The sequence below is a fragment of the Cricetulus griseus genome (genome assembly GCF_003668045.3).
Source record: "Cricetulus griseus strain 17A/GY chromosome 1 unlocalized genomic scaffold, alternate assembly CriGri-PICRH-1.0 chr1_0, whole genome shotgun sequence".
NCBI classification, from domain to species: Eukaryota; Metazoa; Chordata; class Mammalia; order Rodentia; family Cricetidae; genus Cricetulus; species Cricetulus griseus.
The window spans coordinates 95,267,502-95,281,474 of record NW_023276806.1 but is presented as its reverse complement, the minus strand read 5'-3'; the positions used below and the strand labels follow the sequence as shown (position 1 = coordinate 95,281,474).

Genomic DNA, 13,973 nt, shown 5'->3' with positions numbered 1-13,973 from the left:
AGCTTTACTGATGGAAACTTAAAGAAATCCTGTGAGTAACAACACTCAATTTTTCTTAGAGTTCTTCTCATTGAGACCTCTTTAAAAAAAAGAAAATCTGGAAATAATTAGAAACTATTATAGTACCTAAAAAAGTTTACTTGAGAAACCCAGTCTGCTATTCATAAGAATATAGCACACCAAGGATAACCTAAAAGGAAAGGAAGTGTTATGAGATGGGTGGGGAGCACCTCAGCCACAGCTCTGCAGGAATCAACAGTCTAACACCATACTACCTACAACAATTAAGGAGCCTGTGCAGGACACTGACCATGGGTTCCTTTGCTAAGTAGAACACAGACTAAGACACCTTATACAGTTCCTTACACATGGAAATGATAAAGAAAATATTTTATGAATAAGATGATAACTACTGTTTTTGTACAAACCATAACTGAAGAATAATTAATTCTTAAAATTTAAGATGTACATGGGGAAAAGTTATAGTAATTTTTTCTGGCTTTGGAACAATAAACAAATTACTTTAGTTTTTGGAGAATGGTAACATGTTCTTGAAACTTAAAATACGTTTTTGAAGAAAGGCAAAATTCCACTGGGGGTAAACTGGATGCCATGCCCCTTGCAGTTTAGAGGGTGCCATATGAACTGAATTATCCTTGACAAGTACCTTCAAACATTTGTAATGTGATCTCATGTGAATTTAGACCACATTTTGAACACAAACTATTGGCAAGAGCAATTTTTTTCACACACTCAGAAAAGAAGGAAAGAAATTAAAATATCCTTAATAATATGTAGTATTTAACAAAGAATTTCCAACATGGAAATGAAAAGTGTAGAAGTAAAAGCATGTAATGAGCTGCAGCAAAGAGAAATATGGGCAGCCAAAGAAAAGTTCATTTCTTTTTCTTTTCAATACAATTTGAGTTTCCAATGACTTGTCTAAATTTGAGAATAAATTTTATGCAAACAAACTACAAAATGATATTTACATTGGAAACTTATTTGGGCAGAAATTAAATCACAGTGTGGATAACATTTTAAGGTTATTTCTCATGAGGGGCATATAATGTATCCAGGCAGTACAGACTCCTACTTTGAACTTCTGTTAGTCTTACACACTGGTGCTACTCATCCTGTGGTGGCTGACAGTAAAACAAAGCAAAAACCAGCTCTGAGTTCTGACATTTTAAAGGTTCATCATGAATGCCTGCCTTGGCAGGAAAACAGCCCACAGATTGGTGCTAATTCTACTGGGACCAGCTCTAGTGGAAGAAAAGCATTAAGGTCTGCAGAAAAGATTATGCTTTGTGGAGAGCTAGGCCAAGCCACCCCTATAGCATTGTTAACTTCCTTTATCAGAGGACTGCAACTGCTAATTCGAAACAAACAAATAAACAAAAAACCATGAATTTTAGTAGTAGAGCAAAATGGCATAGCATTTTAAGAAACTTTTGAATTGTGTCTATCTTCCTTAGCACCCTCAAAACCAAAGTTTGAAAACATCTTTGGACCAACTAATGATCTGTAATGACGGATGGATAAACTTAATTTCACAATGAAATAGTTAAATTACACAACTGCATTTGATGGAATGAAAATCACTCATTTGTTTTCTTAAAAATGCTTTGTAGAAAGTAACATTATAGATTAACAGAAAATAACAAAACAGTCTGGGTTATTTTTAATGTGTAGACCTTTCAAGTTACTTATGTGAGGGACATTTAACCAATAGACTACTTGAAACATTTAAATTTTTCAGTGTCCCAACATAGAATTATTTTAAAAATTCAATTTGAAAATCAATCTAAGAGGCCTGTTTATGATACTGTCCTGCTGACACACTGAGGAAAGTGCACCACAGAGAGAGCTTACATTTCCCACTCTTCCTTCCAATCAATATCTGAGGCAAAGTTTCATCTCTAGGGCCCCTAATGGCAGGAATTCCTGGAGCCAGCAAATGGGTGATGTGAAACCTACGATTAGATGATGAGGCCATTAAAGACACCAGATCCTAATGCAACATTCCTCTTTATTTCTCTGAACTGCAGTGATAGCCAGGGCTAAGAAAGAAGGCATTCTAAACTATGCCTTGCCACAAAAGCTGCTAAACATTTGGATTCTTATCACCCCCAAATGTCCATGCAGCTTCCATTTCCCCTGAACTCAGGACCTCTGCACTGGGTATGATTTTCACAGGCTCTGCAGATGAGCTCCTTCCAGGGCTGGTGCTCTCTATGGTTTCTTCTCAACAGTATTCCTGGCTTCCCACCATCACACTCCTGAAGAAAGTCAATGTGAACCTGAAATCTGTAGGTAAGCTTTTACTGTTTGCTCTGGGATATATAAAGACCACTGAAGACACATTCAGCTTATCTGGCTTGGTGGTGGTGTTAGGTGGACCTCAGGCCGGTTATGGTCAGGTGTGTTTACCCTTCTACTGAGGAAACCAGGGATAAGTCTGTGGGTAAGCTTTTGCTGTTTACTCTGAGCTGTTTAAAGACCACTGAAGTCACACTCAGCTTATCTGGCTTGGCGGTGGTGTTAGGCGGACCACAGGTCAGTTATAGACAGGTGTGTTCAGCCTTCTACTGAAGAGACCAGGAATAAATATAACAACTATTTATTACAAACATGTATCTATTTCCTTTTCATTCTAATATTAATATTAGATTAATATCCATATTAATATTAATATCCATATTAATATGGATAGAGGGAGACTTTGAAGTGCCAGTGAAAGGAAAGACCAATAAATTTCTATTTTAGTTATCCAAAAGGTATGTATGTATGTGTATGTATATATATATATATATATATATATATATATATATATATATATATGGTTCTTCTCAAGCTTTTGTTAGATCAAGTTTTGTTTGTGTTTTTTTGTATAGTTTTAAAAAAGAAACAATATTCAAAGATTTACTTTCAGTACTTGTTAATAAAGATAATCACCACTCAGTAGACTTTTAGATTTATTAATACATACTAATTCTACATAAAATTGGAAAAGCATCCTGTCAAAGATGGCTGGACTGTATGTGTTTAGTACTGACAAAAAAGGAACTTAAGTTTCTACCACTTCTAATCTGCCAGAGGAGAAAAAAAACAGTAACTGCTAATTATATTTTAAAATTGTAATGTACGCTGCAGTATTTTTAAAAGTGGGTACATACAACAGCAAAAGACCTTAAGAACTTAGAACAAAGCCAGGCACAGACAGAACAGAACAACAGGAGTTCAGGGAGGAGAGACCAGCGAGAGCAAAGAAGAGAGTAAGGCAGTGCTTACATGGGATGATCACTAGGCTTTAATGCACCTCAAGGCAAACTATCTTCTGCATTCTCCACATTGAGAGATAAAATTTAAATTATAATTAATATACACGCATAAGAAATTCTCATGCAGGTTAATTTGAACAAGTGAACAAAACTTACCTGAGAGCAAAGCAACATGACAAGCTCCACCACGGATGTGCTGGACTTCATACACACAAGACCTGCATAGGGAAAGTTCAAAGCAAATGGTCAAAGCAAAGATCAAATCACATGACAGGCACAGAATTACTTGATTTTAAATTATGAACATTTCTTTGAAACAAGACTTCAAAAATTAAGTGAATGGAAATATTCATCCATATACTCTTCTACATTAATTTAATTGTTCAAATGTTCCAAATGATATGAAAGTTGCTAAAATATTGATTTCATTTTCCAGTTCTTATTAGGTCATGGTATTTAAAAATGTGTATGTAAGATAAGGGATGACTACTGAAATTGAACTATTTAGAGTTGCTTTAATCCAATGGCACTGTTTTAAATTTCCTCGAGCAGAGAACAAATATGGAAGAACTGTTGGTATTTTCTACTTGGAGGACCAAAATTAAACAAGGTGCACACAGTTCATTCAACACAACTTATTAAATGATCCAAATTCACAGACCAAGGATCACAAAGAATGAATAAATGAGCGCAATAAGGGATCAGTGACTCTGTGTCTGATGGGGCCTGTGCTAAGTATCTTAGGTCACCATATCATGCAAGTCACATTATGCTCTAATGACATTCCTAGTCTACAGTTAAAAAAAATTCTGTAAACAGCTTGGACATTAATTATTCAACTCTCCTAAATAAAGGACAATTTGTAAAATGTATGTAGATCATAATTGAAAATTATGATAATTTCTAAAAGTACAATAATAAGGATATATAAATTAGACTTAATAATAATCTCTGATGAGCATATTAGTTATAATGACTGCTACTTTAAAAAAATTTGTCCAAGTCATGGGCCTATCTTTTTTTTTTTTTTTTACAGAAAAAGAGCTTACTGAATAGATTTTGAAAATTTTTATTAAGTACAAATGCAATCAAAAACCATCTTTTAAATCAGTTTTACTATGAATATATAAGTGATGAGTGTGTGTGAGCACGACGGATGTAACACCTGCAAGAGTCAAAAGAGAGCTGTGTGGGTTCTGGGGCTGGAACTCAGGTCTCCAGGCCTGTCATGCAAAGGTACTTACCTCCTGAGCCCACATGCTGACCCAGTAAATAATCTTATAGAAAGAGATGCTTTGCTCTTACATTAAAACTTTAGCAAATGCAAAGTTGAAGCAACAGTTTTATTTTCTTGTTTTCAACTAGCAGTCTCAAGTTCCTTGTAGACACTAGCATGTACATTTATTTCAGGGGGTTGATAAAATCCCTTTTGTGCCCATTTTGCTAAGGACTTTATCCATGTCATACAGATGGACAGAATAAGCTGTAAAAAGTCACTGGTACTCCATGTTATCAGATCCTGGGCAGACAGTCAGCTAACGAAATAAGAGACTAGGGTGAAAAGCTTGTTTAAGAGACACGGTGTGACTGGTTAAAAATCCTCATGCTCAGAAGCTATAGAGTCAGAAAGATCAATGGAACATTTACTGATTGTTGGCTGATCAAGCACTTGGATTCTGACAAAGAAAACATTAAGGAAATGGCCATAGGTTCATAATTAAAATGGGGGCATATTAGCACAGATAATACTAGTCTGCTATAAGAATTTTCCGTCTTCATTCTGTGTTAATTTCAAATACATAATACTTAGTAAAAACTTATAAAAATGGAATTACTAATTTTTAAACAAACTCTTATGTAATAGTCACCTTCAGGACTCCTAGAAATATTATCAATACATCATGAGAAAAACATAAAAGCTTACATCATTAATGTATTTTATCCAAAGGAATGTGAACAAACTGACAGGACAGCAAGATGGTATTTGCAAACACATCCCTTCTCATGTCTGTAAAAGAAGAGGAACTCAGGTCCACAGTACCTCATTTTTTACCAGTGTGTTTTGTCTAGTAAGTTCTAGTCAGAGAAAACCGTTCTGAAAGGACAAGCCTTCAGGAAGTAAAAACAGACCTGACACTGATGATGAGACCATAAGCTAAGGAAATTATGGAAACTGACTAGAATTAATGCTTGCTGTGAATTATTCCTAAGGGTTAGAATGAGTACGAGCAAAACAAATAGGTAACATGCAGTGTGATGCCTGTGATAATGAGATGCACACACAGAATAAAATAACATTTTATTCTTAACAATATCACTATATTTGCAAATTTAAGGAGCAATATACTCCAGCTTGGAAATTTAATCACAATAAAATTTATCCGGTGATGCTGTGAACTACTCTTAATTGTTTAGACAATGGCAAATGGTGTACTCATGCAGGTCTTAGTACACTGAATTCATCCAATTTGTATCTGACAAGAAATCTGTGATTGAGTCAATGCAACTGATAACATCTCTAAGAGTAAAGTGTGAGCACTTTACATTGATAAATAAAGAGTTTACTAATGACAGCTCAGCAAGCACTCCAGGCTATAATTCAAATACCTTGTAATATTAGCCTTTTGAACCAGTTATCATTTAGCATTTGATAGAATAATAAAATGAAAATATTTGGTGATGAGACCAATGTGTTTCACCTAGGAAATGGTAGAACTGGGGCCAACGATTACATCATATAATTAGAATGACTATTTTATATTTTCTACATAATAATCCAGCATCTACGATGGCAATATAGGATAATGAAGGTCTTGAAGGTTAAGTGTGACCAGAGTGACTTGTTCAGCTTCCTTGGTGAAGGCATCATGTTTTAGCCAGATGGGAATTGGAAGCAATACATTATGCAACAAGGATAGCATGATCAAGGAACAAAGAGAAATATCTTAATAGAGATTTATATCTTGGGGATGGATGTGGGTGCTGTAAAGCAGAACTGGGAATCTAGGCTAAAATTCAGAGAAAGACCACAAGAATGAAAATTACAAATGGTTTGGGAAGTCAAGATAAAGAGCTCTGAGCAGGTTATTAAGTAGGAGAAATGGTTCCAAGGCATTCCCATTGTATGATGACAATCTGTGCTTTGTCAACTTAAAAGTAGTCTTCAATGGAGTCATACATGTGAGGCAGAAGCAGTTAGTTCTCTATGAGTTCTAGAAAGTTCCAGGCCAGCCAAGGCTACATGATGAGTCCCTGCTTGGAATGTGGGGGGCAGAAGTACAGGCCATTCAACAGAATGTTCTTACTGAAAGGTATGTATTCACTAGAATAAATAATCTGCCCACAAATACAAACCCAACACTATAAGCCATAGTGGTTTTGCAGCATAAAGCAAAGAACTGGATGGAGACAGCAGGTATTATTTGTGGCACAATAAGAAGGAGGCTGGCAAGTTAAAAGATGCTGTACTGGAAGAAGACTAACTAATGAGAGCCTGAGTATAATATGAACTACACTGCTGAAGGATGACATCAGCTAATGGGTAGCCAAAACAAATGCATATGTGCACATTGAATAGATGCTCTAGATCCAGACAGCTAGAAAAACAGAGTAAGAAGAAAACAATTATCCCAAATTGGCAGATATTTGGGTACATGTTTAATAGAAACTTTGAAAATACACTTGCTCTTAACTAAAACCAAACCAAGCAAAACAATAAAATGAAAACCCTATAGCAAAGGATATACCAGATGATAAACTATCCAAGTGAGTATGAAGTTAGAAGCTTGTCCTTGGGACCAAGCTACCTTTGTTTAATACAGGAATCATCCAAAGCCATAGTAACATTTCTTCTGAAGAGCAGTCAGATTCCAGGGTGAATCTGAGGGTCTGACTAACATATCTCTTGAACTTGAAGATCAAGTGAAAGAGCCAATTAGCTTTCAAGTACTGCACAACAGTCCATTGTCCTATGCTGCTCCTCCCAGTGGGAAGTGAAGGGCAACAGTCAATATACAACAAGCAAAGGGAGTTCTCTTGGAAGCAACATCACATCCTCTACAGGCATCATTCTAAAATAGGAGACCTTGACAGACATCTATGAAAAAGAATCTCATCAAGTACTTAGAAACCATCATTAATTGACAGAAAAAAAAAACTTAGTAAGATGGTAGAGGGGACAAGGTAAGAAAATTGAAAGAACAAGAGCCCAATTCATATAGAAAGCATATACTGAGCATTGTGTCCAATGTTCTAGAGAGCATCTTTTTAATAAAAGTGAGGAGTGAAGTGCAGGAGGGTACAGTAGGACAGCAAGGTCAGCATCCTTGTGTAGGAACATCTGAAGGAGTGTCATATGTCTGACTAGTGCTGACCCTATATTGGGAGAAAACAAATGTCTGAGATATCAAAAACAACAACTACCACCAAATCAGAACAATGGAACTGGGGTGTAATATCGTAGAGCTGTTTTTCTCAACCTTCCTGATGCTGTGACCCTTTAATTCAGTTCCTCATGTTGTGGTAACCCCAACCATAAAAATATTTTTGTTGCTATGCCGTAACTGTAATTTTGCTACTGTTATGAATTGTAATATAAACATCTGAGATGCAGGATATCTGATATGCATCCCTAAGGACAAGTTGAGAACCACCAGTGTAGAGTGGGAAGAATAGTAGAAAGTGCCCACTGTGTTTCTTGTGCCTTAGTTTCAAGGATGTACCTTTGTAGTTCTCAAGCTGGAACATTAGTACCACCAGAGAGTGATTTCCAGATCCCGCAAAGGCTCCATATCTCTCTAGCACAACAACCATTTCCTGCATTTTTTCACTATTTTTTACTTTTGTATTTGAAAGATACCATTTATTTCTTCTTCTAACACTGGCAGAGTTCTCTCTGTAAAAATTACTTTCAGTTAAAAAAATAATCACCAGAGTAAGTAATTGATGTGGATTCCCCAATTTAAAAACATGAAAATAAGACTCTAAGAACAATATTATACCATTACTAGAAAAACCAATGATGAATTAGAATTCCATTATTACTATGAATAATGCTAACATGTGCCAATACCATTACTAGAAAAACCAATGATGAATTAGAATTCCATTATTACTATGAATAATGCTAACATGTGCCAACACAGTACGAGCTAACACTTCACTAGACATCTTTTTTTCTGACAATTTGATGGCATCAAATGTAATATGAGTTAAAGACCCTATAACAATATTAAATACATTTAAAATGAAAACTGATTCTTTCAGTTTTACATTAAAATAATAAATTTTATCTGAAAACAAAGCCCATCCAAATATTGTAGAGCTGGTAAGAGCTGATTTGTACAGTGAACTAACAATTCAGTTACAACGAAATGGCAGCCTGGCTGTATTTTGAAGACTACTGATCAGTATCCTTCTCTGTAGAGGCCAGGGTAGTAAATGGCTGCCAAATGCATACACACCAATATATCTATATACTTTTTAAACTGGAGGGGATATTATTTGATATACACTTAAGATACTTTAAAATTCCAAAATCTACAGAAAAATGAAAAAAAAAAGCTTTTAAGATTACCAAAAACTAGACAATTGCCAAATTTTCTCCTGAATAGTAACATGCTATTTACAATATCACTCCCCTTAGTAAGACTATTCATGTCCCAGCAGGCATGCCAATTAGAATAACTAAAGTGCTTCACCAGCTATCCTCAACCTTCCTGAAGAGGCTATAAATTAAAGTTAAATGTAACCATTAGCTTTCTCATACGTCTGAACTGTAAAAAGTTTCAAGCTTTAAAATCCTGAATAAGGGATTTCAAATATTTATTTAAAATGTTTTTCATGTGACTTAGCCTCTTAATGTCCATAGATAATGGTACTCATTTACATGAAATACATTAAAAAATTAATAAAGAAATAAATATTAATAAAGTAAATATGGTACATTTCCCCATGGAAATTCTATTAGGTCAAAGGAAGTTAAAGCCCATTTACTTAATAAGTGAGAACCAATCTGAACATCTAGAATGCCTGGGTTGGCCAGAAAACAAAAGTTCCTGAAAGGGTAATAACATAGCACCCACATAATCATTTTGACTGATTTACTGACATATACTTTATAATTTCTTGTCATTCTGTTGATATGCCCTAGAAATCTAATTCATACTTGTATGTGTGTGCATGCCTGCATGCATGCGTGTGTGTATGTGGGTGTGTTGCTTGTTTTAAAGTTCACAACACTCAAAGATTATTGTTCTATAAAATGATAGATAACATATATATGACAACAGGTCTTACATAAGTTCATCCTTCCACACGTTGACTACAGATTTGTGCTCTCTCACCAAAAATACAATATTTTGAAAAATATTTTTATAACTTTTGATGGTCAGTGACATTTTTCTTGTGTTTTTTACTTCTGTTGACTGACACGATTTATTTATACATTTTAAAAATAGGTTGTGATGTCTAAATTACTCCCTATTAACATATAGAGAAACGTTATGCTTGGAAACATTCTCAGTTAAATCATTTACTTCTGAATCCACAACAAAGCAAATGTTAGTGACCTTGCATTGAGGAAGGGCCTGTGACACAGGGAAGCTAACACAGTCTTTGAGTTGAAGAAGCTATCAGATCAATTACAAAGAAAACTCATATACATATATATTGAAATAATACGTAGTACACTAAAAACAGAGTTACAGCTAAACACTATCTCAAAAATCACAAAACATGTATTTCTGAGGTTTCTGAAACAAACTATTATCCCTAATTTCCCTAGTTTCAAACTTTTTTTTTAAAGCAATGGTGAATGACTGGAATGTCCTGCCCTTTTCTTGACCCTTGATTTAGTTAAACTGCAATGAGGGAGGTTAAAATAAGGGAACTAACAGACATGTTCATTGTCACAAATCATCTGGCCTTTATAGTGCTCTCTGGGTTAAACTTGATTATAACACCAATTGTTAGCTCTATGCTAGTCCCTGTGAAATGTGTTTCTCTTCTCCCTGAGTAACTTCAGATTCTAAAATCCTCAGTTTAATGCAAACACTGCTAACTATATGTTTTTCAACTTCAGTATTGTAAAAAAAGACTGGACCAAATAATCATCAAAATTTATCCATGTATTTTACCTATATGTGTCATTAAGTGAAGCATCAATATCAAAGAGGAGAAATACATCAATCGTATGATATCACATAAATAGCTTAATAAATACATAAACAGTTTAAATAAAAAGTTATATAAATGTTTATATTAAAATAATATTACATATTTTAAATGGTGGAATTCTTTTAGCTATAGCATATAAAAATGAACAATATAAGTTTTATTTCCAAACTTATATTCTAGCTCTCATTAATTTTAAAATTCAAATAAATATATGAAGTTCTGAAATATAAGTAAGTTTAAAGTTGCTCTAATAGTCATGATGAACCCTTCGGGTCTTTATATTTGTATAACAAATGTATTTTTCAAATACATTAGTAAACTATGATGAATGTAAATGCTGGGTATCACTTTCTTTTTCAACATAAAGTTTTCATAAAGTTAAAGATAAAAGGTTAAGATAATTACTAAAAGGAAACTACTTGATAATTATTGTGATGAAAGCATAAAAGGAAAATGCTTTCAAGTTAAGGCAGCTCAACTAGAAGAGGCTAGTCAGGTGAACTCGTTTATTTTCAAGAGTCTCTCAGCCTTGTCCAACAATTCCAGACTTGAGTTGTGGATGCAGTCTGAGAAAATAAACTAGACCTTCAAGAATTGAGTGCTCAGAGCAGTAAGTTCTCAGACTTGACCCAGACTGAGTTTCTTTCATAAATCTAACATTAAAAAAACCACTAAAGGTGAGCAATGAGTCTGCTTTTATTCAATATAATCAATGAAATATGCCCTTGAAGATTAAGTTATATAACACTATAAATATTCTTAAATGTCACAGAAATTATAAATTCATATTCTATTCAAAGGAACAACTTATTGGGATGATATGCCACAAAGTGTGTAAACAAAGTATAAATCATATTGTTATTGATTTAATTATGAATTAAAATTGTTTTGTATAATTGTGGGCCGGTGAGATGGATCAGCAGGAAAAGGCACAAACCTGATGACCTGAGCTTCATTCTTGAAACCCAAATAAAAGTATAAGGAAAGAACCCACTTCATAAAAGGTATAATCCTGCTTCCCACATGCACTCCACGACATGCACATACCCATACATCATCACATATATACAACAGTAATGAGGCAAACTGTAAAAACTAACTTTTCTAACCAAAATATCCTACATCCAATTCAAATCTAGTATGAATCAAGTAAGATTTTTAGAGTCAAATCATATTATCTACCAGTGGTCCAAAAATCATTCATAAAAGTTTGTACACAATTATCTATGTAGACAAGGCATAAAATATTAGAACATATCATCTAAAAGTAAACAGTATTTCTATTCTTTCTAATTCATCTTAGAACAAGAGATATTTCTCTTTTGAAACTATGTACATGAAATGAAGCACACCGATCAGAAAGGTAGGATCTGTGACTTTCAAGAACTAAAGAGACTTGGTGATTTTAATAATATCTAAAATAATATTATTAAATAGTTACCATGTGCCAGGGCACAAATAAAACAAGAAGCTCAATTCTAGTGGAAGACCCAGACAAACACACTAACTAGTTTTCAGTGAGGACAGTAAGGCTTATCTCAGCAGAATTTTAGGACAGCAATCTAGATAAATAATGTTTTAATTAATTCATTGACAGGAAAAAAAAACCAGTGGCACTAACAGGTATCAACAGGAAATATGAAACTTGAGCTAATGGGTGGTCATTAATTTGTAGGGAGAGTGATAAGGGGATTAGTCTAAGACCACCAATCAAAAATGTTTTAATTTGTTAAACAGGATGTTTAAATAATAAAAGTATTTTTCTTAGAGTGTACCTAGCCTAAAGCATTCTCTCCATTACAAAACAAGTATGTAAAAAGACAAAAAACGTCATTATTAGAAATAACTTTCCAGCCGGGTGTTGGTGGCACATGCCTTTAATCACAGCACTCAGAAGGTAGAGGCAGGCAGACAGATCTCTGTGAGTTCAAGGCCAGCCTGATCTACAAAGTGAGTTCCAGGACAGGCTCCAAAGCAAGGCAGAGAAACCCTGTGTTGAAAAACCAAACCAAACAAAACTTTCCAATTAGATGCTTTGCTGTTTTGTTGTTTAAATTCCTCTGTAGAGCTTTTTAAATAAAAAGTTTTAAAGTTAAATTAATTACATATTTAATAAGAAAAATATCTTTGGTTGGACTTTATAGGATTCGAACAGCCCACATGAAGTAGAGAGTAGAAGATGATGGCATGTACACATGCACGATTAAGCACCAGTTCTGTTTCCACATGGAGAAGGGCAGGAACAATCTAACAGCTATGCCAGCATCAAATATAAACTGGAGCTTTTAAGAACCATTCTCCTACCTCCTGAGTGATTCATTTTATATATAATTGTGAATTACATTAGCCTCATAGCAAGCAAAACTAGATTGAGAGAACCAACTCTACAGGAGTTGATGATGTGCACAGCAAACAATGAAGACAGGAGAAGAACTTAGACCAGTCTCAAGGAGCTTCCCATAGCTTTAACATAGCAACTAACCTGAAAAATCAGTGAGATACAACAAAAAGATCCTTGCTGATCAAGTTTTTACTACACATGGAAAAAATAGCACAATCATGGTTTGCATTATCTTGTTAGTTTAAAAAAATCAAAGATGCAATCATGACCTTATAATCTTCAGTCCAAATAGGAAGCTTATACGGCACAACAATGTCTGAGGGCACAAGTGAAACAGTTCATCTACAGGAAAGTATCAGAACAGCATCTGGTATAGCAAATGGTTACAGGGTACCAGAGACACTCTGCAAACGTGAAGGTTTCTGGAGCGTGGATTTCTGCAGAGGAAGAAACAAAAAGCTAGAGTGGGGATGGCTGAAATAATGGAGGATTCTTCTTTCCAATTTAGAAATAACAAAAGTTCCAAATTCCTAAAACTCTGCCATTAGGAACTCAGAGACAGAAGAAAGGAACAAAGTATTCATATAGAGGGTAATTTGTAAACTAAATTGTAATTCAACACACTGAGTTCTGAAAACGAGATATATCAACATGTATGCAAAATATTTTAAGAATCCTGGGAACGTTCAATAAAAATCATAACACATTTTATTTGTATGGCATTTCAAATATTTTTACATCTACCTATATTTCTCAACTTAGCACATAATCTACAAACTTTGAAAGCTATTACAAAAATTACTAGAATATATCTAGCTAGCAGCTATAGCCTACAGTCTATTGAATTTAATTGCACCTGATCCTGCCATGGTCAATTAGTCAATCTTTTTTGATAAACAGCACTTAACTATATACACAAATTTCCAAAAAGAAGTTCTAAGTAACTTAAAAATTAGAAAATATGTTTATATATTATAATTGCCAACTTTCCATGAACATTGTGGACAATATAAATATAAAGGGGCATGGGTAGAAGTCCTGGCAAATGTTCATTTCTTGTCTGTTTCTCAGGCATCTTTAGTGAGAATTAGTCCATAATGTCTTGTTTTTCTTGTTACCCAGTCTCCCTAAGTTGTGGCAAACCTACCTAATTAAGAAGTATCTGTATGTGG

The 13,973-nt window shown here is 34.4% G+C and overlaps 1 protein-coding gene across 10 annotated transcripts in view; it reads right to left on the bottom strand.

Moving 5' to 3' along the window:
* The window catches only part of Nbea (neurobeachin), a 525,226-nt gene that overhangs the window by 258,688 nt on the left and 252,565 nt on the right, over positions 1-13,973 (bottom strand). For 9 of the 10 annotated variants that reach the window (XM_035451902.1, XM_035451904.1, XM_035451906.1 and 6 more), the window contains one exon: positions 3,441-3,502. In XM_035451902.1, the coding sequence (XP_035307793.1) occupies positions 3,441-3,502 (62 nt within the window). Of the gene's footprint in view, positions 1-3,440; positions 3,503-13,070; positions 13,093-13,973 lie in introns of those variants that run through there. The other variant, XM_035451908.1, reaches the window with a different exon arrangement.